This window comes from Cuculus canorus, chromosome 19 (assembly GCF_017976375.1).
Source record: "Cuculus canorus isolate bCucCan1 chromosome 19, bCucCan1.pri, whole genome shotgun sequence".
NCBI classification, from domain to species: Eukaryota; Metazoa; Chordata; class Aves; order Cuculiformes; family Cuculidae; genus Cuculus; species Cuculus canorus.
The window spans coordinates 5,670,297-5,694,307 of NC_071419.1; the positions used below are offsets into that span (position 1 = coordinate 5,670,297).

At 58.9% G+C, this 24,011-nt stretch overlaps 1 protein-coding gene across 1 annotated transcript in view; it reads right to left on the reverse strand.

Moving 5' to 3' along the window:
- Positions 1-859: 859 nt before the first annotated feature.
- The window catches only part of HMCN2 (hemicentin 2), a 38,327-nt gene continuing 15,175 nt past the window's right edge, over positions 860-24,011 (reverse strand). Inside the window, exons 30-82 of the mRNA XM_054084475.1 lie at positions 23,800-23,975; positions 23,455-23,542; positions 22,140-22,259; positions 21,809-21,970; positions 21,170-21,451; positions 20,415-20,582; positions 20,134-20,247; positions 19,856-19,942; positions 19,167-19,358; positions 18,540-18,713; positions 18,013-18,126; positions 17,567-17,709; positions 17,243-17,393; positions 16,816-17,034; positions 16,453-16,566; positions 16,199-16,386; positions 15,910-16,006; positions 15,479-15,640; positions 14,962-15,075; positions 14,709-14,840; positions 13,674-13,817; positions 13,422-13,581; positions 12,569-12,693; positions 12,302-12,485; positions 12,058-12,155; positions 11,472-11,744; positions 11,184-11,374; positions 11,029-11,110; positions 10,630-10,766; positions 10,374-10,515; positions 10,060-10,207; positions 9,835-9,962; positions 9,556-9,709; positions 9,330-9,451; positions 8,925-9,089; positions 8,729-8,836; positions 8,491-8,625; positions 8,003-8,137; positions 7,691-7,881; positions 7,098-7,311; positions 6,492-6,626; positions 6,231-6,421; positions 5,740-5,821; positions 5,324-5,593; positions 4,422-4,571; positions 4,087-4,224; positions 3,777-3,898; positions 3,442-3,679; positions 3,246-3,308; positions 3,034-3,162; positions 2,586-2,906; positions 1,802-2,339; positions 860-1,713 (exon numbers count right to left, since the gene is read on the reverse strand). Of these exons, the coding sequence (XP_053940450.1) occupies positions 1,371-1,713; positions 1,802-2,339; positions 2,586-2,906; positions 3,034-3,162; positions 3,246-3,308; positions 3,442-3,679; positions 3,777-3,898; positions 4,087-4,224; positions 4,422-4,571; positions 5,324-5,593; positions 5,740-5,821; positions 6,231-6,421; positions 6,492-6,626; positions 7,098-7,311; positions 7,691-7,881; positions 8,003-8,137; positions 8,491-8,625; positions 8,729-8,836; positions 8,925-9,089; positions 9,330-9,451; positions 9,556-9,709; positions 9,835-9,962; positions 10,060-10,207; positions 10,374-10,515; positions 10,630-10,766; positions 11,029-11,110; positions 11,184-11,374; positions 11,472-11,744; positions 12,058-12,155; positions 12,302-12,485; positions 12,569-12,693; positions 13,422-13,581; positions 13,674-13,817; positions 14,709-14,840; positions 14,962-15,075; positions 15,479-15,640; positions 15,910-16,006; positions 16,199-16,386; positions 16,453-16,566; positions 16,816-17,034; positions 17,243-17,393; positions 17,567-17,709; positions 18,013-18,126; positions 18,540-18,713; positions 19,167-19,358; positions 19,856-19,942; positions 20,134-20,247; positions 20,415-20,582; positions 21,170-21,451; positions 21,809-21,970; positions 22,140-22,259; positions 23,455-23,542; positions 23,800-23,975 (8,753 nt within the window). The 3' untranslated portion in view covers positions 860-1,370. The remainder of the gene's footprint in view (positions 1,714-1,801; positions 2,340-2,585; positions 2,907-3,033; positions 3,163-3,245; positions 3,309-3,441; positions 3,680-3,776; positions 3,899-4,086; positions 4,225-4,421; positions 4,572-5,323; positions 5,594-5,739; positions 5,822-6,230; positions 6,422-6,491; positions 6,627-7,097; positions 7,312-7,690; positions 7,882-8,002; positions 8,138-8,490; positions 8,626-8,728; positions 8,837-8,924; positions 9,090-9,329; positions 9,452-9,555; positions 9,710-9,834; positions 9,963-10,059; positions 10,208-10,373; positions 10,516-10,629; positions 10,767-11,028; positions 11,111-11,183; positions 11,375-11,471; positions 11,745-12,057; positions 12,156-12,301; positions 12,486-12,568; positions 12,694-13,421; positions 13,582-13,673; positions 13,818-14,708; positions 14,841-14,961; positions 15,076-15,478; positions 15,641-15,909; positions 16,007-16,198; positions 16,387-16,452; positions 16,567-16,815; positions 17,035-17,242; positions 17,394-17,566; positions 17,710-18,012; positions 18,127-18,539; positions 18,714-19,166; positions 19,359-19,855; positions 19,943-20,133; positions 20,248-20,414; positions 20,583-21,169; positions 21,452-21,808; positions 21,971-22,139; positions 22,260-23,454; positions 23,543-23,799; positions 23,976-24,011) is intronic.

Below are 24,011 nucleotides of genomic sequence, written 5' to 3' on the forward strand. Positions count from 1 at the left end.
TGGGCACTGTCCCAGGACAGGCAGAAAGGGGGGGCAGCTCGCACCCCAAGCAGGGATAGAGATTGTGCCTGGCCCTAGCTCACGGCACTGCTGCTCTCAGTGCTGTCACCCTTGTGCCCCGACTCCTCCACAGAGCACCAAGGGAGTGCCCCCCATCCCAAGACCCCGCAGCCTGCCCCGAAGTGTGGGAAAACAAGGGACAACAACTCGGCTTTCGTCCCCAGCACAGTGACAAGGGAAGGTTGAATTTATTTGAAACCCCATAAGGGGGCAAAGCTGGAAGTTGGGAACTACAGATTCCAGGGAGGCTGAGTGGGGCGGGAGAGGATGGGGCAAACCCACCTCTGTCCTGTGTGCACAGGGAGCCCAGACCAGCAGCAGACCTGGCCACAAGGGACGGGAAAGCCCTAATCCAAGGGACAGGAGGCATTTTGGAGGCAGATCAATGCCCCCACATGCGAGCTCCAGCAACAGCATCTGACCATGGCACCTCCGCTTGGGTGCATGGCCACCATCCCCAACCCCAGCCTGGACACGGGGCTCAGGTCCTCGGGGCCAGCACTCCCCATCTCTCCAGCCAGCACCGTGGAGCAGGACCAAAACAGGTTTTTGGGAACAGCCTCCACGTGCACCACGTGCAGACAGGCCATATCCTGCTCTTGCTGACCAAGGGACCTGATGCTGGGGCAGAATTGGACCTTCAGATGCTGGACGTTGGACGTCCAGCATTGCCACATCCAGACAATCTTCTTTCTATGGTCCAAGGCTGTGCAGGGAGGTGCCCAAAGCCTCAGGAAGTCAGGGCTGGTGCAGCCCCCTCCCACATGCTGAGGACACTCTTTTCTTCAGGCATGGCTGATATTTATCCACAAAACACCTTTATTTGGAACAAAACCATAAATAAATATATGTGCACAGAAACCAAGTAGATTAAAAAAATGGAACACAAGGCTATTTCAATTTAATATATGGTTAATGCCAGGTGCTCTGTGCCATCCCCAGGGGAACCTTACTGGACCCTGTCACCCTGCTTATCATCCCTCTACCTCTATCTCAAGGCTGATAGTGACCAAGGCCATCCAGAGCTGTGTTTGCTCCGGGGCTGCCGTTGCAGGGTTGCAATAAAACCTGATTGCAAGAGACTAGAAGAACATCTTGTCATCCCCCCCAAGACCCTGCTGAGTCAGGGACTGGCCCAGGTGAAGGCAATGCAGGCAGGGTCTGGGGGGGCAGAGGAAAGCAAGGGGGTGTCTAGGAGGAGAGAGGAAAGGTGCAAGCTCAGCTCTCGCTGAGCCACGTGCTTGCACCGGCACGGTGATGAGGGACAGGAGGAGAAGTGATGCCGTGTCCCCTCCTGTCCCTCAGCTGTGTCAGTAGGGGTAGGGTGAGACGGAGATGATGATGAGAAAGATGCTGGGTGCCCGTCGCCCGCCCGGGGCCAGCGCCTGCACCTTGAGGCGGTGGGTGCCGGGGTCCCGCAGCGGGCGCAGGGTGGAGATGATGCCACGGCCCCGCTCGGTGCGGAGGGCAAAGGGGCTGCCAGGCTCCCGCTCCAGAAGCGTGAAGTCGGGGCGGTGGTGAAGGGCAGCACCCGGGGCGAGGTGCACCACGTCACGGCCGGCAGCGATGCCGAGGGGCAGGGTGAGCAGCTTGTACTGCAGCGTTGGGGGACCAGCTGAGCCGCAGTCTGGGGTGCAGCGGCCAACGCACAGCCTGCGTGAGAGCAGGGGTGTCAGGAACAGCCAGGGTGCCATGAGAAAGGGTAGGGGACGGGCACCCCCTGCCCCACAGCAGGGCTCACCCAGGGCTGGAGCTTCTCTGATACCCAGCCGGGCACGGCACATCCGCACACTGGGCACTTCCGCGGGTGTTGAAGCACATCTGATCTGAGCCACACTGGATTGTGCCCTCCACACACTCATCTATGTCTGTGGGCAGAGAGGGGATAGGTCCGAGCGTGCTCATGTGCCCTGGGCAGAGATTGGGATTCAAATCCTGGCTCTCCGACCTTTCCACACCCTGCCTGGGGTGCTGGACACTGGGGCAGCAGGGTGAAAGCACCCAAGCGTGGTGGCCTGGAGACAACCCTCCCCGGGATGGAGAAAGACTTGCAGCCCCAAAGGAATGACATCCGGGGCGCTGTGGGGACTGGGTCCACACTGTGAGGGACATGGGCACCCTGCCAGGGCAGGGCACCCCCCCAACACCCCCACACTGACCTTGGCAGGTCTTCCCGTTGGGCAGCAGCCGGTAGCCAGGAGGGCAGATGCAGCGGTAGCTGCCGGGGCTGTTCCTGCACTCGTGTTGGCACTGGTTCGGCATCTGGCACTCGTCAAGGTCTGTGGGGCGAGAGGGGTGAAAGCAAGTGGGAAAGCATCGACCCCCTCCACTGCCCCGGGCCAGCCTGGCCCTCTCCTCCCCTTCTGGGCACAGGCAAGCCCAGGGAGACCCCAATTCCATGAATGGGAGTGCAAGCAGGATGGGAGATGAAGCAGGAATGTGCACAGGAGGTGCCTTTTGGGCACAAAGTGGTCTCCAAACTCCCTGCAAAGACCTTCCTGAATATTTCCCCTGTGTACACTCACCGGTGCAGGTAGCATTCCTTCTGATGAAGCCCCTGGGGCAGGAGGGAGCCCTGGCACCCAGCCCTGCAGCCTTTGCCACGCGGCGGAGGGCGAGCTGGGTGAAGAAGGACCGTCCCCGGAGGTGGCTGCTTGGCCCCAGCCAGCTCAGGAGGAGGTCCCGGGGGGTGCTGCCCATCGCAGCCCCTCCATCCCCTCCTGCTGCTCCACACTTGCCACCCGGCAGCAGGGTGCTGCCCGGAGGGCACAGGCACTCGTAGGAGCCCGGCAGGTTGCGGCACTCGAAGGCACACGGTGGAGGAGACTGCAGGCACTCGTTTACATCTGGTGGAGGAAAGAGCTGAGGAGTTAGAGCTGGATAGGGAAACTGAGGCTGGAGCAGGGCTTGGGAGTGACCGTCACCTGACACCCTGTGCCCAAGGACGTGTCTCCTTGAGACCTTAGCTCGTACCCAAGCACGGCCAGCCGGCACCCAGCGAGTGGTAGCCGGAGGGGCAGGCGCAGTGGTACGTCCCTGCGGTGTTCTGGCAGAGCTGATTGTAACGGCAGACGTGGGACCCCTCAGCACATTCGTCAACATCTGGAGAACAGAGGGGAGATAGGATTGGGGAGGCAGCACCACATAAAATGTGCCCCTCACCATCCTCCCAGAAGGGACCCTACCAACGCAGTACAGCTGCTGAGGGCCCAGCGTGAATCCTGGTGGGCACTGGTCACTGTTGGCCCCTGGGAATCAAGCAGAGAAGGTGAGAAGGGATCTGTCACTGCAGGGATATGGCCTTTGCACCCACACAGCCACCCAGGGCCAATGAAGGAGCCCAGCATCTCCCTCCTCATCCCTAGGATCCATCTTGTTTACCAGCATCAAGCGAGACACGGAGCTGGAAGCGGAGCTCCTCTGAGGCTGGGTCATAGGTGGCTTTGACGGCGCTGGCACGAAGGCGCTGCACCCGGGGGGGCCGCTGGCCCGCGGGGGGGTCATACACAATAGTGTGATTGCAGCGGACACGGGTGAAGCGTCCATCCCGCAGGAAGCTGTGCACTGAGCTCCCCGAGAGCTGCCCTGCGCCCGTCTGCACATAGCGCTCACTGAAGTCCTGGGGAGAGGATGAGAGTGGGGATCAGGGCATGACCTCCTCCACGCTCCCAGCATGGGAGTCCCAAGCCCCCGTGGAGAATGGGAAGCACCAGCACCTTCAGCAGCACTGCAGCCTCGCCGATGCTCTCTGGCACAGAGCCGCTGATCGCACTGTTCAGCAGCAGAGCACCGGTGGCATCTGTGCCCCGGGTGAGGTGGGTGACCCGCAGGAGCTCCCCTGCCAGGCAAAAAGCAGTGAGCAGCATCACACAGCCCCCCAAAACGCAGCTCCATCTGCGGCTGCGAAAGCTCAGCCCAGGGGTGGGATAAGTTTCCAGAGATGGTGCATGGGAGAGATGGAGGCTGAGCTGGGCAGAACAAGGCATCACAGCCCCTGGCACGCCTGCGGCTCCTGGAATGGCTCACCTGTAGCAAATTCCAGCTGGGACTCGTGCCGGAAGGTGTCCCGGGTGAGCAGGAACCCACTCTGGGTCTCCCCACCAGTGTGTGCCAGGGACCAGTAAATTGGGGCGATGATGGCAACCAGCACCCGCATCAGCGGCCCTGGGGGTGAGGGAGAAAAGATGCCATCGCAAAGCCAGCACCCAACCTTGCCCAACCACCCCAGCCCCCCTCTCCCACAGGGCACTGCACAGACCTGGGGCGCTGCCCTTGAGGAGGAAGAGGAATTTTCTCCCCAAGGTTTTCACCTGACAGAGGTCAAAATCCTCGCCGGGCTGAGGGCAGGGGTGACCACCTACCGACAGCAGGTGAGATGTTGCTGATGCTGCTCCGGATGGTGGCAGTGCCGGAGTGTGGATCGTGCAGCACGCTGGCATCGATGCTGGCGATACTGAGCTCGTGGGTGTTGATGACTCCAACCAGGCTGCCCCGCACCCGGCGTGGTTCCCCTGGGGAGAAAGGGACAGGAGCATCGGCATCGAGGCTGCTCTCCCATGGGAAAGTGAGGCGGTTTCCCAGCTTCCTCTCATAATTTGTCCACCAAGAAAAGCTGATTTTCTGGAGATGAAGGCAGCCAGAGCAAGGTAAGCAGTAGCCCTACCTGGCTGCAAGCACAGCTCCCAGGGGTCCAGCACAGCGTCGAGCCAACAGCGGATGCTGCGAGCACAGCCTCGTGCCTCATACACACTAACACGCACCAACACCCCCAAAACCTGCTCCCTATCAGCCCCCGTGATCCTGGCTGCAGCCTCAAGCTTTTATTTGCTTCTCCTCTGGTGGCCTGGCAGCAGAATGCCCGCAGCCGCACAGGAGGCACGCAGGGCACTGACGCTTCCCCGACACTACCGGCCAGCTTGGCCCTCTGCTCCGTGGGAGGATGTGTCTGTACATTTAATGGAACCCCTGGGAAACGGGAATTCAATCATGGGCAGCAAATGCAGGAAGGCTGAGAAGTCAGGGGGTGCAGGCTGGCATACAGCGGCTGCTCCGGTAAGGGTTTGCCTGGACTCTGACCTTCAGAAGAGCAGCAGCAGCAGAGGGCCAACCAGAATGTGAATCAAGGGGTTTCGAGCAAGCAAGAAAAAGCAATATCCCTCCAAACCACTGTGCAGGTCTTACCCCAGGGTGTAATGGCACTGCGGGCAGCCCCAGCCCCTTAGACCAGGCAGAAGCCCCCCGAGACACTAGAGAAGACACCCACCTTGGACCACCAGGGAGGCGTGGGCGACAGCAGACCCCAGGGCATTGTGAGCGTGGCAGGAGTAGCTGCCAACATCGTGGAGGGCAGCGGCGGGCAGGAGCAGCGTGGCGTTGGGCAGGACACGAGCATGGGGACCGTCGGGCAGCGGCTCACCATCCCTCTGCCACTCCACGGACGGGGTGGGCTCCCCCGACACGGCACAGTGCAGCAGCACCCGCTGCCCGGCACGCGCCACCACTGCTCGTGGCATCACCGCCACAGCGGGGGCACCTGGGCAGGGAGAGGGGTGCAGGCAATGCCGTAGCATCCCTGCAGCGCTGGGGCATTTCCCCAGGGGTTGGGGTGGTCTGTGAGGCTGAGGGGTGATAGGATTTGCAGTCCCTCAAAAAGAAGGAGCACAGGAGGGAAGCACTCACTCTGCAGGGCCAGGGTGACCATCTTTGCTGCCATGCCCGCATCATTCTCAGCCACGCAGCGGTAGTGCCCGGCGTCGGTGCTCTAGCAGGACCAATAGCATTAGCACAGAACTTAACTTGGCCATGAAAGGCTGAGGGGAGACCTTATTGCTGTCTACAACTAGCTGAAAGGACGTTCTAGCAAGGTGGGTGTTGGTCTCTTCTCCCAAGCGATAGGAAATAGGACAAAAGAGAATGGCCTCAAGTTGCACCAGCGGAGGTCCAGATTGGACATTAAGAAAAATTTCTTCACTGAAAGGGTTCTCAGGCACCGACAGAGGGAGGTGGTGGAGTCCCCATCCCTGGAGGTGTTTAAAAAACAGGTGAAGTGCTCAAGGATATGATTTAGTAGTGGACAGGTACGGTTTAGCTTGATGATCTCAAAGGTCTTTTCCAACCTAGTGATTCTATAATTCTAAAGCTCCCACTGGCACCCCGCAGGCCCCACTCACCCGCACAGCACGGATGGTCAGGGAGCCATTCTGCAGCTGCTCCAGTCGTCCATCAGCTGCCACCCGCACCCCATCCTTGCTCCAGCGGATGAGAGGTGCAGGGTGACCCCGGGCATCACAGTCAAGGAGGGCATCGCCCCCGGTGGGTTCCACTTGGTAGGTGCTGGGGTCTCCCTGTATGATGGGTGTCTCTGGGGAAGGAAGATGAGTGGCAGAGGAGAGGGGCTGGGCAGGCACCCCAGTTTTCCCACCGGCACCTACCTCTGATGGAGACAAAGGCGGTGGCCCTGATGGAACCAGCGCTGTTCTCAGCTTGGCAGACATAGGTCCCACGGTCTGCATCGGAGGCTGCGTCCCGTCGCAGGGTGCTCTGTCCACTCTGCCCTGATACAACATCTGTGGGGTGCAAATCCCCCAAAAAAGTGTGGTTGGGGACCAGCTGGTAATGACCCCGCACAGCCAGACACGTCAGCGCCCCGGGGACCGCAGACGGTGGAACAAAGACTGGCATAGCACCAGGATTGTGTCTTCCCCCCAAGCTCAGCATCATAGAATGGCTTGGGTTAGAAAGGACCCTAAAGATCATCCAGTTCCAACCCCCTGCCACGGGCAGAGACACATCCCACTGGATCAGGTTGCTCAAAGCCCCATCCAACCTGGCCTTGAACATCTCCAGGGATGGGGCAGCCACAGCTTCTTTGGGCAACTTGGGCCAGTGCCTCCCCGCCCTCACGGTAAAGAATTTCTTCCTAGTGCCTAATCTAAACCTCGTGCTCTCCAGTTCAGTGCCGTTCCTCCTCATCCCATCACTACATGCCCTTGTAAGATGTCCCACCCCAGCACCCTCTCCACCCCCTTCCCACGCACCAGCGATGAGCTGCCCATTGGCCATCCAGGAGACACGAGGCTGGGGGCTGCCCGCAGCACCGCACACCAGCTCCAGCCTCTCGCCCCGACTCAAGGTGACGTTTCCGGGCAGGTGAGTGAAGGTGGGCAAGGTGTGAACGGAGAGGGAAAGCTGGCGAACAGCCCTCCCAGCCGAGTTCACTGCTGTGCAAGAATAGCTCCCGGCATCCCCTTCCTGTATGGGGAAAGGGGAGGATGAGAGGGAAGCAACTTGGGTCTGGGGCCCAGCAGCAGCCCTGGCTCACCAGGCTGTGTCTCTGCTGGCTGTTGAACACCTAAAAAGCTATGGCTTGGCCACGGCCACTTTTTCTAGCCCACGTTAGCAAATTCACAGTACTTTGTCCCATCAGGCTGTTGCAAAGGACTGAACAGGGCTCTCCCTCTGCCAAATACTTTTGAATGCAGCCGGGATGCAGCTTGGCTACGGCACCTTGTCCTGTTAGCCCCAGCCCAGGCACGGAACAACCGGGGCTTTCTTTTCAGCAGCAAGACACTCTGTTTCTCCAGCTCTCCAACATCACAGCTGCTCAGCTGCAGGAGGGGATGGTGCTCACCTGGACATCCTGGAGCAGCAGCTCCCCAGAGGGCAGGACGGTGGCTTTTCTCCCACCGCCTTGCACCGGGGCTCCCTCCCGGCTCCAGGACACGCGAGGCTCAGGGACACCGCGGGCAGCACAGGGCAGCAGCACCTCCAGCCCCTCCAGGACAGCCAGTTCCGCTGGGCCAGCCGCAATGATGGGGGGCACTGGATGGGGCAGGAGGACGGAGACTGACTTACACCTCAACAGTGACTTTTCACTGCGAGGCGTTGGGGAAGGAGCCAAACAGAGGAGAGGGCAAGTGCTGGAGTCCCGGTCGTGCCTTACCTTGCACAATCAGCCTGGTCCTGCCTGCTGCAGTGCCCGAGGGGTTGTGTGCCACGCACATGTAGGTGCCTGCATCCGCGGGGGATGCCCGGAGGAAATGGAGCTGCCCATTGCGGAGCACCTTCATTCCAGGCCCTGCAGGGATGAGAGGCAGGATGGGACAGAGCAGCCATCCCAGGGTGTGGATGGACAGTGTGCAGGAACTGCGGCACTTAATGATCAAAGAGGACTTTTCCAACCTAGTGATTCTATGGTTCTATGACTGATATCCCTGCAGGTGTCCCCCTTTCTGGAAAGTGACCAGGGAATGGCTCCAGCAGCTGCCACATCCACCGTGGATGGCAGCCAGGAGAACCCCTGCACAGCATCACCCAGCACCTTGCTAGCATGTCTATAATGCCCAGGCAGCTTGGTTGTACAAATCTTGCCCCTGGCCAGGGGCTGGCAGGCAGCACGGGCTCTGCAGCCTCTAGCAGGCTCCTGCTCACCTCCAGCGATGCTGACACCATCCTTCTGCCAGGTGATGTCTGGCCGGGGGACCCCAGTCGCCTCGCAGGACAGCACTGCGCTGGTGTTGACCATCACCATCACCATGCCAGGCAGGGGCTTCAAGGCAGGAGGCTCTGCGAGAGGCAAAGCAGCATTGTCCACCAGGGTTCCACCAAGGTGGGGCAAGGCACGGGGAGTGGGACCCCTGGGAGCAGGACCACCAGGAGCCGTGTGTACCATGCACTGCGAGCCGGATGTGTTTTCGGGCTGTGCCAGCAGCGCTCCTTGCTGTGCAGGTGTAGCGGCCAGCGTGAACAGGCAGCGCCTGCCTGATCTCCAGGGTCCCTGGGAGGAGAAAAGGCAGAGGGGAGGCAGCAGGAGGGCTGGCGGGGACCTGACACCCCACTGGGATGGCACTGCCCTGCGCCCATACCTGTGGGCAGGATGCGGTAGCCCCCTCCTCGGCTGCCCAGCTGAGCCCCCTCCTTGCTCCATGACACCGCGGGTGGGGGCACGCCGGATGCGTAGCAGGTGAGGACCGCAGGGGACAGCCGGGTGACAACCACATCTGTAACATCATCGGCAATGGTGGGAGGTACTGGAGAGATGAAGAAGGGAGGTGAGCAGGGCTGCATGGAAATGTGGAATGGGATCCCATCCTCACATGCATAGGCACAGATATTCCTTTTTTTTCCCTCTCTTATCCACCCCCCACTCCCGCTCCTCTAAAGGGGACCCAACTTTGGAGAAGGCTGAAGCGCTCTCATATCACACTCAAGATGGTGACAGACCCCAGGAAAGCCACTCTTGGCAAGACCCACAGCCCCTGGGATCTCACCATGTATGGACACAAGGAAGACCTTGCGTGCCTCTCCAGCAGCACTGGTGGCGATGCACTCAAACCGCCCCTCATCCCAAGGGCTGGGGCTGGTGATGAGCAGTGACCCCGAGGACTGCAAACTGTGCAGGCAGAGCACATATCAGAGTCAACCTCTGTCCCACAAAGGGGACAAACCCCACTCTATGGTAGGACCTTCTGGCAGGTGAGGCAGCCAGTGCTGTACCTGTAGGCACCAGGCAGATGTGGGTTCAGGAGGCGACCATCCTTCTCCCACTTGATATGAGGCTTGGGGGTTCCCCAGGCTTCACAGCCCAGCGTGACCGGCTGCTGAGCCAGCAGGGTGAGGTTGGAGGGCCCGGGGGTGATGGCAGGAGGGACTACAGAAGGGCACAGCAGCAATGAGCAAAGGACAGCAGCACATCATTACACCAAAGAGAGCAGCCCCAGTGGTGGGCTGCAGGGGGATGAGCCCAGGAGGGATCCATCTGGCTCTTCTGCTTACCCAGGACATGGAGATCCAGGCCTCGCCGATCAGAGCCAGCAGGGCTGGATGCCATGCAGAGGTAATAACCCGAATCCTGGACCCGAATGGGCTTGATTTGCAGGGAACCTCCGGGCAGGAGCTGCAGCCTGGGGAGGGAGAGCAAGGGAGCCCCATAGGAGCTCTCATGGCCAGGCTACAACTGAGCACCGCCTCCTGATTCTGCCAACACGCAGAGCCTCATACCTGTTGCTCCCATGGAGAGGCAAGAGCTGGCCATCCTTCCGCCAGGTCACCTGGGGAATGGGCCACCCCTCTGCCTGGCACGGCAGCACCACCGAGCCGTTCAGCAGCACCCTCACCTCCTCAGGGCCCGGCTGGATCTCCGGGGCCACTGCGGCAGCACCCAGGCAGCACCACAGAAAGACAGAGTCAGGGCTCAGAGGATGGAGAACACCAGCCCAAACAGCTGGGCACCATCCACTCCCACCTTCTCGTTACCCCCAACCACAGGACACTCCATAATATCACATACCCCTGACCTAATGGAAGGCACTCACCGTGAACCTCCACCTGGACGCGCAGGCTGATGTCCCCCAGCGCGTTGGTGGCCCTGCAGCTGTACTCCCCACCATCCGCCGCCCCCACATCACGGATCTGCAGGAAGCGCCCCTCGGCCAGGACCTGCCTGCGGGCATCCTCCTAACCCGCCCAGGAATGCCTGGTCAGCAGCTGCCCCAGCATCATCCCCACCGTGAGCATGATGGCGCTGGTGAAGGTGCATCCCAGCACCATCCCGGGTCCCATCACACGTACCTGCAGCGGGGAGCCCTCCCAGTGCCACTCAACGTGGGAGGGTGGCACAGCATCCTCGGGGCACTCCAGGATGAGCTGCCCTCCTGCCACAGCGGTGATACTGGGGGTCTCTCCAACGCTTGCAATGTCAAGAGGTGCTGCAGGACACATTCCAGGTGGGTCAGGGGGTGCCAGGCTTCCCCCGTTCCTGTCCCCAGGCTATGCCCATTCCCACAAGTCACAAACAGCTCCCCTCTGACCACCAAGCTGTGCTCCCAACACCCCTCTTGGAAGCTTACAGTCATCTGCTCTCCTTGGCAATCCCAAGAACGGGTGCATGGGATGCTCTGGTTCCCCAGAGCTCCGATCACAGCACCCTCTACTAACACCCTCCTTGCTGAACCGCTGGGGTCACAGTACCTTGGATGCTGATGTGGAAGCTCCTGCTGTCCTCCCCAGCGGGGCTAGTGGCCAGGCAGGTGTACAAGCCCGCATCAGCCACCTACACAAAGCCAGAAAAGGGAAAAATTAAGACATGACAATTAAAATACAGGTGGGGAAAGAAGAGCCCCTACCTTTGTGCTCTTGATGTGGAGGGTGCTCTCATTCCCTGACACGATCCAGGGCCCTGCCAGCAGCTGCCCATCCTTCTCCCAGGTGACAGTGGGCATGGGGACACCCGTCACCACACACGTCAGCTCTAATGGGGTACCCACAGCCATAGACATCTCAGTGGGATGGGATCCAGCCTCGACACGGGGAGGCTCTGCAAGGCACACAGTGAGGAGGGTGGACTTACCACTCCTTGCTCCCCAAAAAATTGGCCAGCTGTCCCTCCCAGATCCCAGGGGAAAGACACATACCCATCACCAGGAGGTGGAAGGCTTTGCTGGCCTCCCCCACCTCGTTGGCTGCCAGGCAGGAGTACACCCCTGCATCAGCTGGCCCCACGGCCACCAGGCTCAGCCGCGGGCTGCCTGGCACCCCGTTGCTGTGCCACGCCAGGGGCTCGCCATCCTTCAGCCAGGTCACCACTGGTGCTGGGGACCCAGTGGCTTCACAGGTGAAGGTGACATCGGAGCCCTCAGACACCACCTGCTCCTCACTGCTCTCCGGGCTCTCCAGGACGGGGGGCACTGAGGAGGGAACAGTCCACCTTAGTGGGGTCACGGAAGCAAATCTGGGTCCCCACAAGCACTGGGGATGGGTTTGGCAATCCCCTAGTGTCCTGTGAGCACCCAGAGGCAGCTCAGCCTCTCTGCAGGGTGGTCTGGGACTGCTTTCAGCCTGATCCTGCCTTGCTCCATTCTCTGAGCACAATTCGGCAGCCAAAGGCTGGATCGGGATCCTAATAGAGACGGAGCCACGAAGCGTGACGTGCTCTGCCAGCAAAATTGGTGCTCAGGTGCCCACTGCTCCGCTCTCCCCAAACCCCCAGATGCTCCATACCCTGTATCTGTAGGACGAAGCTGCGATCTGCCACTCCTGCCTGGCTGGAGGCAACGCAGGTGTAGAGCCCATCGTCAGAGGTCTGTGCCTGGGAGATCCTACCCCATGGAGCAGGGCATGGGGAGGAGGTGTCAGCTCCAGGTCCTGCCTGTCCCCCAAGGTCTCTTGGGGCCAACCCAGCACACAAACCTGGGTACCAGCCCCAAAGCCTGCTGCTGAACATCTCTCCAGGGTCACTTCTTACCGGAGGACGTGCCCATCTGAGAGCAGGGTGATGCGGGGGGACAGGCGCAGGGGCAGCCCATCCTTCAGCCAGCTCACATGCAGAGGAGGAGACCCTCGCGCCCGGCACTCCAGCATCACCGCTGCAGACAGGATGCCATGGACCACCTCCGAGTCATCGGCACCTCTCTCGATGGCGGGAGGGACTGGGTGAGGGGACAGAAGGGCTGATGGGGCTACCAGGGCTGCGTGGCCTTGCTGCTGCCCTGTAGATCCCAGTCCCTCTCACCCAGCACAGTCAGCGTGTGCAGTTGTGCGTCTTCGCCCACACTGTTCCTGGCCAGGCAGGTGTATGCACCCGAGTCAGCAGCTTGGAGACCCTCAAGGAGCAGGGAGCTGCCATCCGGGGACATCCTGTGCAGGAACAATAGGGCAGTGACCTGTGTGTCCATCCCTGACCTCTCCATGGGGCAGAGATGCTCTGTGCTCGGTTGCAACCCAGACTGCAGGTTTTGGGGCATGCTGCAAGGTCAGGGCAGCAGCTGGGATCCCGTCAGGGCGACAGTGACCACGCCAGGCTGCAAGCATCATCCAGGACATCAGGGCTTAACCCCAGATGACACTTCTCCAACAGCTGGGATGAGCATAAAGTCATAGAATGGTTTAGGTTGGAAAGGACCTCAAAGCCCATCCAGTCCAACCTCCTGCCATGGGCAGGGACACTTCCCACTGGATCAGGTTGCTCCAAGCCCCATCCAGCCCAGCCTTGAACACCTCCAGGGATGGGGCAGCCACAGCTTCTCTGGGCAACCTGGGCTAGTGACTCGCCACTCTCACAGGAAAACATTTCTTCCTAAGTTCTCAATGAAATCTGCCCTCTTTCAGCTTAAAACCATCCACCTCTCATCCTGTGTCTGCACTCCCTGATAAAACGCCCCTCCCCAGCTTTCCAGGAGCCCCTTTCAGCTCTGAAAGCTGCTCTAAGGGCTCCCCGGAGCCTTTTCTTGGCATGTCCCAGCCTAAGCAGGGAGAGTGAGAAGAACCAGTAGAGCTCAGCTGGCCCCGATCTGCTCTTTTGCACATGGGTAAACTGAGGCACAGACAGGGCTGTGCCATGGGTACTCCCCTGACCCCAGGCTCACCGGGCATGTGAAAGAGCCTGCAGCCGCAGGGGCTGCCCATCCTTCAGCCAGGAGATCTGAGGGCTGGGTTGCCCCTCTGCCCGGCACTCCAGCCTCACCCCTCCGCCCTCCAGCACACTGTGCTCACTGGGGACCCCCATGCTGGTGATCCGGGGTGGCACTGCACCAAAAAGAGGAAGAGGTTGAAGAAAAGGAAGGCTCCTCTCCAAGGAAGAGCCCATGAGAACCCCCACTGCCCTGGAAAATCCTTACCTCGCACCAGCACCATGAAGTCCTTGCGCATCTTGACGCCCGAGCCCTGCGCTAAGCATGTGTATTGGCCCTGGTGGGAGGGCTGCAGGGGGCTGAGCTGGAGCTGCCCTGCTCGGGACACCAGACCCTGCTCCAGGCGGCTCTCTGCGAGGACATGGGGCGAAGGGGGCTACAGCAGCGCTCCTCCGCCAAGCCCTCCACAGGCACCTTGTCACACTCCCCTGTTCCCGCTGCCAGGACCCAGGTTTGGAGCAGTTGTTAAAGCAGAGGTCATAGAATCATAGAATAGTTTGGGTTGGAAGGGAACTTAAAGCTCATCCAGTTTCACCCCTCCTGCCATGGGCAGCGACACCTCCCATGGGATCAGGCTGCCCAAGGCCCATCCAACCTGGCCTGGAACACCTCCAGGGATGGGGTGTCCACCACTTCCCTGGGCAACCTGTACCAGTGTCTCACCACCCTCACAGCGAAGAAATTCCTCCTTATGTCCAGTCTAAATCTGCCCCTCTCCAGTTTATCCCCATTGCCCCTCATCCTAGCCCCACAGGCCTTTGTGAACAGCCCCTCTCCAGCTTTCCTGTAGCCCCTTCAGGTACTGGAAGGTCACCATAAGTTCTCCTCGGAGCCTTCTTTTCTCCAGACTGAACAATCCCAACTCTCTCAGCCTGTCCTCATACAGGAGGTGCTCCAGCCCTCCGATCATCTTTATAGCCTCCTCTGGTCAGGGCTCTGCAGAACGTTTGCTCCATGTGTTGCTGGAGCTTCGCGAGAGCAGAGAGCTGACGGTTTGGCAGCAAAACCCCACCCCAGCAGGTCCCCCAGGGCTGGTACCCAGAAAGCTCTCTCTCACATCCCTCCGTCACATCCCAGAAGCCTCTTAAAAACATGCAGGGAAAACGCCATGCCTCTGCCATGAGGCCCAGCAGGTTTCTTGCAGCAGGATCAGAAATGGGGAAACTGAGGCACGACTGCTTCAGGTGGGGTGGCAGCAAGGCTCAGGATGGCAGCCCAGCACCGTGTCCCCTGTGCACATACCCAGAGGGCTCCCGTCCTTCAGCCAGGTGACAGTGGGCACGGGCACACCGCTCGCGTGGCAGGTCAGGACGAGGGGGCTCCCCACATCAGCGTGGAGTGTCTCCTGCTGCCGGTCCTCAATTCCTGGGGGCCCTGAGGAAGAGGAGCAGGGATGGGGCGGGTGACCAGGAACACACTGACCAGTTTTTGCCACCAACTCCTTTTTTGTGTGTGCTTATGCGGCAAATCTCACGGCCAAGCCCTTGCTGCTCACCACGGACGGTGAGGATGAAGCTCTTCTCATCGCGGCCAGTCTCGCTCAGTGCCACACACGTGTATGTGCCCGAGCTGGAAAGCTGCAGGCGAGGGAGCTGCAGCACACGGGAGCCTGGAAGGAGCAGAGAACAGGGAGTCAGCGCAGACTGGAGCAGGACCAGGTTTTTTTGAACCACTGTTCCACCAAGCTGACCCAACCCCAGCAGCCAGCCAAGCTGCACGCAAGAGGTGTCTGGCCACCAAAGTCTCTCTTTGAGGTCCAAGGCCTCACTGTACACAGCAGAAAGTGCTACGCTTCTGGGGAGTGGCAGCACAGAGTCTGCAGGGTGCAATCCTTGGTCCTCTGCATGAGGAACCACTCAGCGGCAAGTGGTGAGTGAGTGGTTACAGGTGAAAGGCTGAGCTTAAGTCCCATGTGTGTCATCCGGAACGGCAGTGTAGGGAAGTCAGAGCCTGCCCTTGGGGGCTGACAGCTGCCCGGTCACCGGCTGTCACCCTTGTGTATCCCAGCATACCTGAGGTGATCGTCACCTCTTCGCCAAGCTGCAGGATGCGGCCATCCTTGTACCAGGCAATCTTCGCAGCAGGGTGGGATCGAACATCGCACGGCAGCGAGATGCTCCCATCGACGATGCCATCAACGCTTTCAGGGTTTGCACCCACAATCCAGGGAGGTTCTGCTCAGCACACCCCAAAAAACAAGCCAAAGGGAAACGGTCATCGCAACCACAGAGGCTGAGTTCTCTCCAGGGTTTCCCAGGAGGAAACGGGCACCAAGCAGCTCTCCTGCTCAGAGCATGGTGGTACCTTGACCTCCTTGCACAGGGGGACAAGAGCAGGGGGACAGTGACAGCCACACGGCTGAGGAGCCATGGGAGACTCCAGGTGGCAGAGGAGGGGGGAGGCAGGTCAGTGACCTAGGGAAGGGTTGGAGGAGGTGCCTCACCCTGCACAGTAAGTGCAAAGTGTTTCTCCGCTGCGCCAGCTGGGTTCTCAGCCACACACGTGTAGCTGCCAGCATCACTCCCCTCCACCGCGGTGACCTGCAAAGGGGGAGCAGAGCCCTTCTGAGGGCTGTCCTAAGCCAGGGAGCTGCTGGAGCTCCCATGGGGACCTCAGCATTTGGCAACACCAGAGCAGCCTTTTCCAGGGGAAGGAAGAACACTCTGTCCCCTCTGCCTGGTGTCTCCAGCGTTGCACCCTGGTGCAGCTGCCCTGCCCGAAGGGACACCAACCTGCAGGACAGTGCCACCTTCCAGGAGCTGGTGCCGTGGGCCAGCAACAATGGGGACTTCATTCCAGAGCCAGGACATCACGGGCATCGGGTGCCCAGTGGCTTCACACTTGAAGCGGACGGTACCATTGATGGTGGCTGTTACCTCCTCAACCAGGTCCTCCGTGCCACCGTGGATGACCGGTGCAGCTAAAAGCAGGAGCTCAGGGGTCTGCCACGTGCCTCCATCCAGCCCCTGCCCCAGCCCGTACTCACTTAGCACCTCCAGCTCGTAGTGCAGGCGGTCCTGGCCCGCCGCGTTGGCCGCCTCGCAGGTGTACCTGCCTGCATCCTCCTCCCGCACGGCGGTCAGCTGCAGCACCCGACCCTCTGCGGAGCAGGGCAGGGGATGGGGAGTGCTCTGCTGAGCGTCAGAGGATACTCTTCAACCTCCCACTTCCACCTCCATGTTCCTGAACTCCCATGCAGCCCTGGTGATGTGGTCCTGGTCCTGCACGTGCTGGCCAGAGCAAGGGAACAGGATCCAAAACCCCCGCCCCATGCTATGGATGCTCTCAACCCGTAGAGTTGCTACAGGAGACCCCCCCAGACCTCACGCTGAGGGTCCATGCCCGTTACCTAGCAGCATCAGCACGCCGGGGCCAGGGGAAAGAGGCTCCCCATCCTTGTACCAGGTGAGCCTGGGGGGTGGGATGGCATTGGTGTCGCAATAGAGTGCAGTGGGCTGGTGGAGCACAGCCTGCCGATGCTCCGTCACCTCCCCATCCTGGTCTTCCTCCCGATAGAAGATCTCAAAGGCTTCAGTGGGATCTGTCTGCTGCTGGAAGAGGGGTGGCACTGTGGGGACAGGATGCGGTTAGCTGTGGGGAACGGGGAATCGCACCTCCAGGTGTTACCAGAACATCTACCCAGGCCTGACCAGAGCCAAAGAGATGGGGTTTTTTTCCAGCAGATATAAAACCTGTTCCTCCTCACCCTGTTCTGCTCCCACAAAGAACCCCTCCTTGTGCCGAGACACCCACTCCCCCGGGCACCCAGGTCTCACCTTGGACATGCACAATGAAGTCCCTGGCATCTTCACCCACAGCATTGATGGCCACGCAAGTGTAGTGTCCCGAATCTGAGACACCAGCTGGTTTGATCTGAAGGACCTGCCCATCGCTGAGGATGTGGAGGTGGTCAGTGCTTTCCAGGAGCTGCACAGGGACCCCAACAGCAAGGCAGGGAAGAAAGAGAAAGGTGGGAGAGGATTACATACCCAGGAGTGGGAGAGAGACCAGCCAGACATATAAAGGGTATTTCCACCTCTAACCACCTGGAAGAGTCCCCAAAACCAGCAGCTCCTCCCTGGTCACAGTTAGAACCTCACCTGCTTGTCCTTGTACCACCGGATCGTCGGCTCAGGCACAGCCCAGGTCTCGCACTCCAGCATCACCGTGCTGTTGACCTTGGCTTTCACCTCTTTCATAGCAAATTCCCCCAAAGGGTCATCTCTGGCAATCCAAGGAGGAACTAGTGGGGAGAAGCGGCATGGCTGGGGTGAGAGAAGAGCCCCCAGTGCCTCACTGTGCCCTAATCAGCAACAGGCAATACCCTCAGGGTGCTGCTGACATCACCAGGTGGACCTCTTTGCCCTCCCCAGAGTAGACCAGAGGCTTTTAGGGGCCACACGGCAACGTGCATGTGACTGAGCACCAGCTGCAAGAGAAGCAGCTCCCCCAGTTGAAGGCACAGGAAGGGAAAGTGCACTGGCCAGGTTATGGTGGTGGGATCATTACAGGGATTAGGAAGGACACAGAGAGTAGAAACCCGCACCCAAGACCTTCACAGCATAGTTCTTCACAGCCTCCCCAGCTTCATTGGCCACGATGCAGCTGTACGTGCCCGCGTCCTCCTCCTGGGCATTCAGGATCTGCAGCCCATAGTCACCTGGATGAGGGAGGCAGGGGGGTGGTGGTCCTGAAAGGGTCGCCACTGACAGCCACAGTTATCTATTCCCATGCAACACAAGAAGGCATTTTAAGGGACACCCTGATCCCCTACAAGCCCAATTTGAGGGGTTCTGGTGCTCTTCTAGAGCCCATTTTCCAGGCTTGGAAAAGCCCGTGCTGTCTCACTGATGCTGCTGAGGATGCTTTAGCTATTGTCAGACGATGCAGCACCTGCAAGATCAGCATCCACCTGGTAGCCTGATCATCCTGTAGGACCCTAGAGGCTAAGTTCTCATCATCCCACTGCCTTGAACCACAGCCAGACCCAGAAAAAGCCCCACTCCCGCTTCCCTGGCCACAGAGCAAGGGGCCATCACAGTCATGCAGGGCCAGTGGACACCAGTGCAGTACCAGGAAGCAGGTGGACGTTTCTAGACTCTTTGAGGGGAACCTCATCCTTGAGCCAGGTGATGTTGGGAGATGGGTGTGCCAGAGCCTCGCAGACGAGGGAGATCGGGTTGTTGATTTTCACCGTGACTTCTTCTGTGGTGGCATCGTGGGCATCTCCAGCAAATGTAGGAGCGGCTGCAGAGATGTGTTTGCACGGCGATCAGCATTAACACCCACGTGGGCTTCCTAATGCTTCATCCTCCCACCAGAGAGCATAATCCAAGCTCAGGGAGTTGGACTTGACTGCAGTATACAAGCCGCACAGCACGTACAGCTTCGGACTCTGCCCTGTCTCGCTGCTCTCCAAAAGCACAGGGGACACAGAGGACATATTCCCCTCGTTCCCACCAGCCACCCTTAGAGACAGACCCTGCACCATCGGAGGGGGATCCTGCACTAGATGTGCCCTTTATGCTCCTCAGAGGGGTCTCAAGTGCTTTCTGGGAAGGCCAGGGCGTCATGCCATGCCGCTGGCCGTAGGCTTAAGGGTTCCTCACCACCTACTTGGGGCAGGCAATCAGAAAGCCCTCTCAGTCCATGTCCCCTGCTCACACCTGAAACTCTGCCTCCACCTAAAGCATCTCCTACCTGAAACATCTAGCAGGTAGTGCTTGGTTTGATTCACCCCAGCGCTGGAGGCCACACAGGAGTAGCGGCCACCGTCGGGCAGGGAGGCTTGGGGGATGTGGAACACGGATCCTCCAGGGGAGATGGAGAAGGTGTCTTTGTCAGGCAGAGGGTGGCCGTCTTTCAGCCAGGTGAGCGTGGGCTGGGGGTTGCCTGTGAGGGGTGGAAAGCAGGTTTTGGCCTTTGTGCAAAACTTTTCTGTGCGCAAGGATAGTCTGACTGGGGTCACTGAGCCGGAGCTTTTCTGGGAAGCAGGGACATCCAAGCCCTGTCCAAAGTGATCACGATCTGGATTAGGCTTTTAGAGACTGCTGGATGAGCCAGCGAGAAGAAAGAAAACTGTCCTGAGTAGGAGGTGATTAATTATTCCCATCACTAAAGGAGAAACCAGATAAGGGGAATTTTAGCTCAATTTGGGAAAGAATGGAGCTTATGTCGTGGAACAAGCTCTCAGCGTGGGCCCAGTGCTTCCCGGACAGCCCAACTGCAAAGCCAGGAACTATCCTAAAAACCTGCTTCAGCCAATTTTAGCTATTTTCATGTCATCGACTGGCGCCATCCCTTTGCTCCACACCCCAAAGGGAGACTCAGATCCCTGAGCCCCATCTCCCAGCTGCTCGTGCCGCCTCTGCTCCCCATGTGATGCTCACCTGCAGCCAGGCAGGACCAGGTGGCAGAGTGACCCTCGGGTACTTTGATGGTCTCTTCTTCATCTGCATTCTCGATGTGGGGAGGAACTAGGAATACAAGCCACATGGGATCTCAGCAGCTGGTCAGCTTCACCGAGTCTCCAAGATCACACGCCCAGGCATGAAAGACTCCAGCACTGCAGCTCTCACCATGCCCAGTCTTAACTCATCACTGTTCCTGTGAGGATGGAGTTCTGAAATCCCACCAGGAATCTCACAGGTGGAGGATCCCTCCTTACCTAGGATGTCCACATGGAAATGCCTCCTGGCCTCTCCAGCTATGTTCCTGGCCAGGCAAGAGTAGTGGCCACCATCCTGGGTTCGTACACGGGTGAGCCTCAACACCCAGCCTCCTGGAAGCATGGAACAGAGAGGTCTAAGAGCCCTGATCCAGGCACCAGCCCATCTCAGCAGTGCTCCTGCAGGACTGGAGCTCCACCACCTTTAAACCCATCAGCACTGGAGCAAAAGATGCTCCCAAAGTGCTCATCTCTAACGGTATCCATGCTTTGTCCCTGACCTGAAAGCACATGTATGTGCTCACTGGGGGTGACAGGGGAGCCTTCCCTGGTCCAGGTGACTGTGGGCAGGGGAACGCCGGTGGCCTCGCAGGTCAGTGTCAGGGTTTCATGCAGAGACACACTGACATTTGTTGTCAAACTTGATCCTTGAATGAACTCAGGAGGAACTGCAGACACAGAAAAGGATGGGCATCCGTTTGCAAAGCAGTCTCTAAACCAGCAAAGGAGCAAGGCAAGTTGACTAAACACAGCTTGTTCCCACCCTCCCGCTTCTATAGTTTGAGGACACGAGCCCAGAAGAAAGATAAGCATCATCTGAAGCTGTCAACTTCAAAGGCGTTATGGGACAGATGACTTCCAGCAAGTATGTGAAACCTACCCACACCTCTAAGCCCACACTTACAGGCGTGGCACCAAGGTAGCCACACACCCAGAGCCACCTCAGGCCTTTTCCAGCTCAATTGCATGGGACCTTGACCCTTGGGGTTTCCCCAAAGCCTTGCAAAGCAGATGACTTTATGAAGTGTGAGACAGTCTGCTCTGATGACCCTGGAAAGAAACTCCTGCCTGATAGAGCCTGTTCTATAGCTACACCTAAAGCATCCCCCCTTTCGACCCAATATCTTCTGTGTTCTGGGTCATCCAAGACTTCCATGCCATCTTGTTCCCCAACTTGTGGAGTGCCACAGCACCACCCTCCCAGGCCTCCCTCCCTCCACACCCCTCGGCTGCCAGTCCTGTCCTGCACCCCTACCGTGCACCACAACGTCGAACTCTCTCTGCTCCTGCCCTGCAGTGTTCGTCACCAGGCAAGCGTAGCGCCCTGCAAGGGCCACCTCTGCCTTGAGGATGCGCAGCCGGGTCCCCTGCTCCGTGAGCAGAAGCCCATTCCCACCAGCCACAGGCTGCCCGTCCTTCATCCACGTCACTGTGGGTGGTGGCGTCCCCGTGGTTTTGCACTCCAGAACTGTCTCACTAGCCTTGATGACAGAAACCTTCCTTGGAGCTTTGCTGCTGCCCTGGATCGTCGGCAGCACTGCAGGCAGAGACACAAGGCAGAGGTGATGCTGTAGCAACTCTCTTGACCGTATGCAAGTGGCAAAACAAACACTGTTGGTCTGGATGGCGCAGCAGGAGAGAGAAGAAAACGTGAGCAGATGCAACAGGTGCAATTGGGTTGCTGGAGTGAAAGCCAGCTGCAAGTAGCTTGGAGCCAAGAGGGAAGCTGGAGGAGCAGAGCTAGCCCAGCTAGCAGCATCCTTTCCAAAACACCCAAGGCAGCAGGCAATGGCTCTGAGCCTTTGGGTCCAGCTGGACCTTGCTTTGGGAGAGATCATGGCACCTCCAGCCGTGCCCACAGGTCTGCGGTGTCTCTGGGGCCCCTCCAGCTCACCATTCACCTCCAGGAGATGCTCCTTGCTGATGCTGCCAGCGGCATTCTTGCACTCGCAGGTGTACGTCCCCTTGTCCACCAGTTGTACCTTCTCGATGTACAGCATGGTCCCTCCCGTGGACACCAGCTTCGGGCTTCCAGGCTGAGTGGAGAGGGGCTCACCTGCCCGGGGAAGGGGAGAGCAGCATCCTCTAAGGTTGCCAGCAAGACCAATTCCCACCGAGAAGCTGGATACTGCTCCAAGTTAAGCACTCCTTGCTCCAAGGAGACCAACTTCTGTCTAGTGGGTCAATATATGCGTGGGGAGGAATGAGAGTGAGAAGGACCCTACCATCCTTCCACCAGCTCAGGGTGGGGAAGGGGATCCCATGGCACTCGCAGGCCAACCTAACGGACTCCCCCTCCAGCATGGACACGGTGACAGGCTCTGCCGAGGAGAAGGACGGGGGCACTGTAGGGGATGAGAGAAGAGCAGCAGCTCAGCTATGGTGCCGGATGAGTGGAGAGGAGCCGCTCCCTGCTGGACTCCTATCCTGCTGGCTACACATCACCCGCAACTCTGCTGGGCTCCACACAAAGAACCAGCAAGATTCCCCTGCACTGGCTCCATGTGGAAATAATAATCTTCACTAGCTTAAGAGCTGGAGAGTCTTGCTTTTAATTGCACGTGGCCTGCAGCAGAGGACAACTGAGCATCCCATGCCAGCCACACAAGGAGGCCAAGCCCAGGTTGGCCAGACACAGCCTTATTAGGTAGCACTGCTCCCTGGGAAGGTTACCTAACTCTTTCCATCATCAGATGCTGCTCTCTGTTGCTCATAAATACAGCTGGCTGGAGAACAGTGACTCCTTCCCATGAGGAATATCAATTTGTAGAAGAAAAACCCCAACACCCAGAAACCCCTGAAAAACAAAAACAGCAGAACCCAAACAATCCACCCAAGCCAGGACGCCAGATGTGCAAAATGTTTCCCTGGGAAGGAACCACAGGAACAAGCCCAGATCAGGAGAACTGGATTTTCTCCACTCCCTGGCTACCTGCCTGCAGGATTTCCACCAACTGGCCCAGAGCATCTCTGAGGAAAGCCAGACCCTGGCTCAGCCCCCGGTGCTGTGGGTGTGCTGAATGGGCCGGGAGGCTGTAAGGATGCTCGAATAAAGCAAGAAAGAGCAGCTGGTGCCCGTCCTGGCAGTGGACTAGGACCCACCACTGGCATCATCCTGACTTCGACATGGGGAGGGAAGGGGAACGCCACCTGCAATGATCACTGTGCTGACCAGGTAGAAAGAAAGAACAGAAAAAAACCCAGCAATGGCCAGGAAATCCCTTCCCTCTCCTGCCTGAATTTTGGAAAGACACTTTTTCTGCATCATGACTGAAATCTGTCCCCTAAGACTCAGGCGAACATTGGTTTCTTCCCCTCTGATACCCATTCTGGTGGGGATTCCCTACCACCTCCAGCTCCACTGTTCTGCAGAGGCTTAATATCTTGGGCTTAGTGTTTGCCAAGCCAGTCCCTTACCCCCGGTACACGGTATACGTACAACAAAAATCACATATAATCTATTATATTTGTGTGTGTACATGTGCTCACACACACACTATATTTGCCCTGCCGAGCTATTTCAGCCGCAGTGGCCCTTACCCCACACGTCGAGGTTGTAGTGTCTCTCCGGGTGACCAGGCACCCGGCACGTGTACCTGCCTGCATCCTGCATGGTGGCTCGCTCCATCTGCCGGAGAAAGCACAGCCACTGAGATGCTCTGCAGCAGAGCTGGACCCATGCAGCCCCTCCGTGGTGGGACTTTTGTGCCAGTGAAAGCCATGGGCATGGGATCAGCATGAGGATGGAATGGTCCTGAGCCACAGGCAGCAGGAAGGGACATCCCATCCCTCTGCATCCATTCTTTTCCATGGGTGGAGAGGGGGAAACAGGGTTTTTCAAAGCTTCGTTTACCACCCATCCTCTGTGATACTTTGAAACATCACCTGGAACTTGGTCCCCCCTGCAGACAGCTGCACGCCCGGCTTTGGGGTGAGCAAGTTCCCATCCTTCAGCCAGCGGGACCCCTGAGAGGGGACCCCAGGAGCCGGGCAGTCCAGAGTCACTGGCTGATTGATGATGACAGAGACGTTCTCCTCCTCGCCCAGGGTGGTGGGGGGTACTGGAAAACAGATCGACAGGGCAATACCTTCCCCTT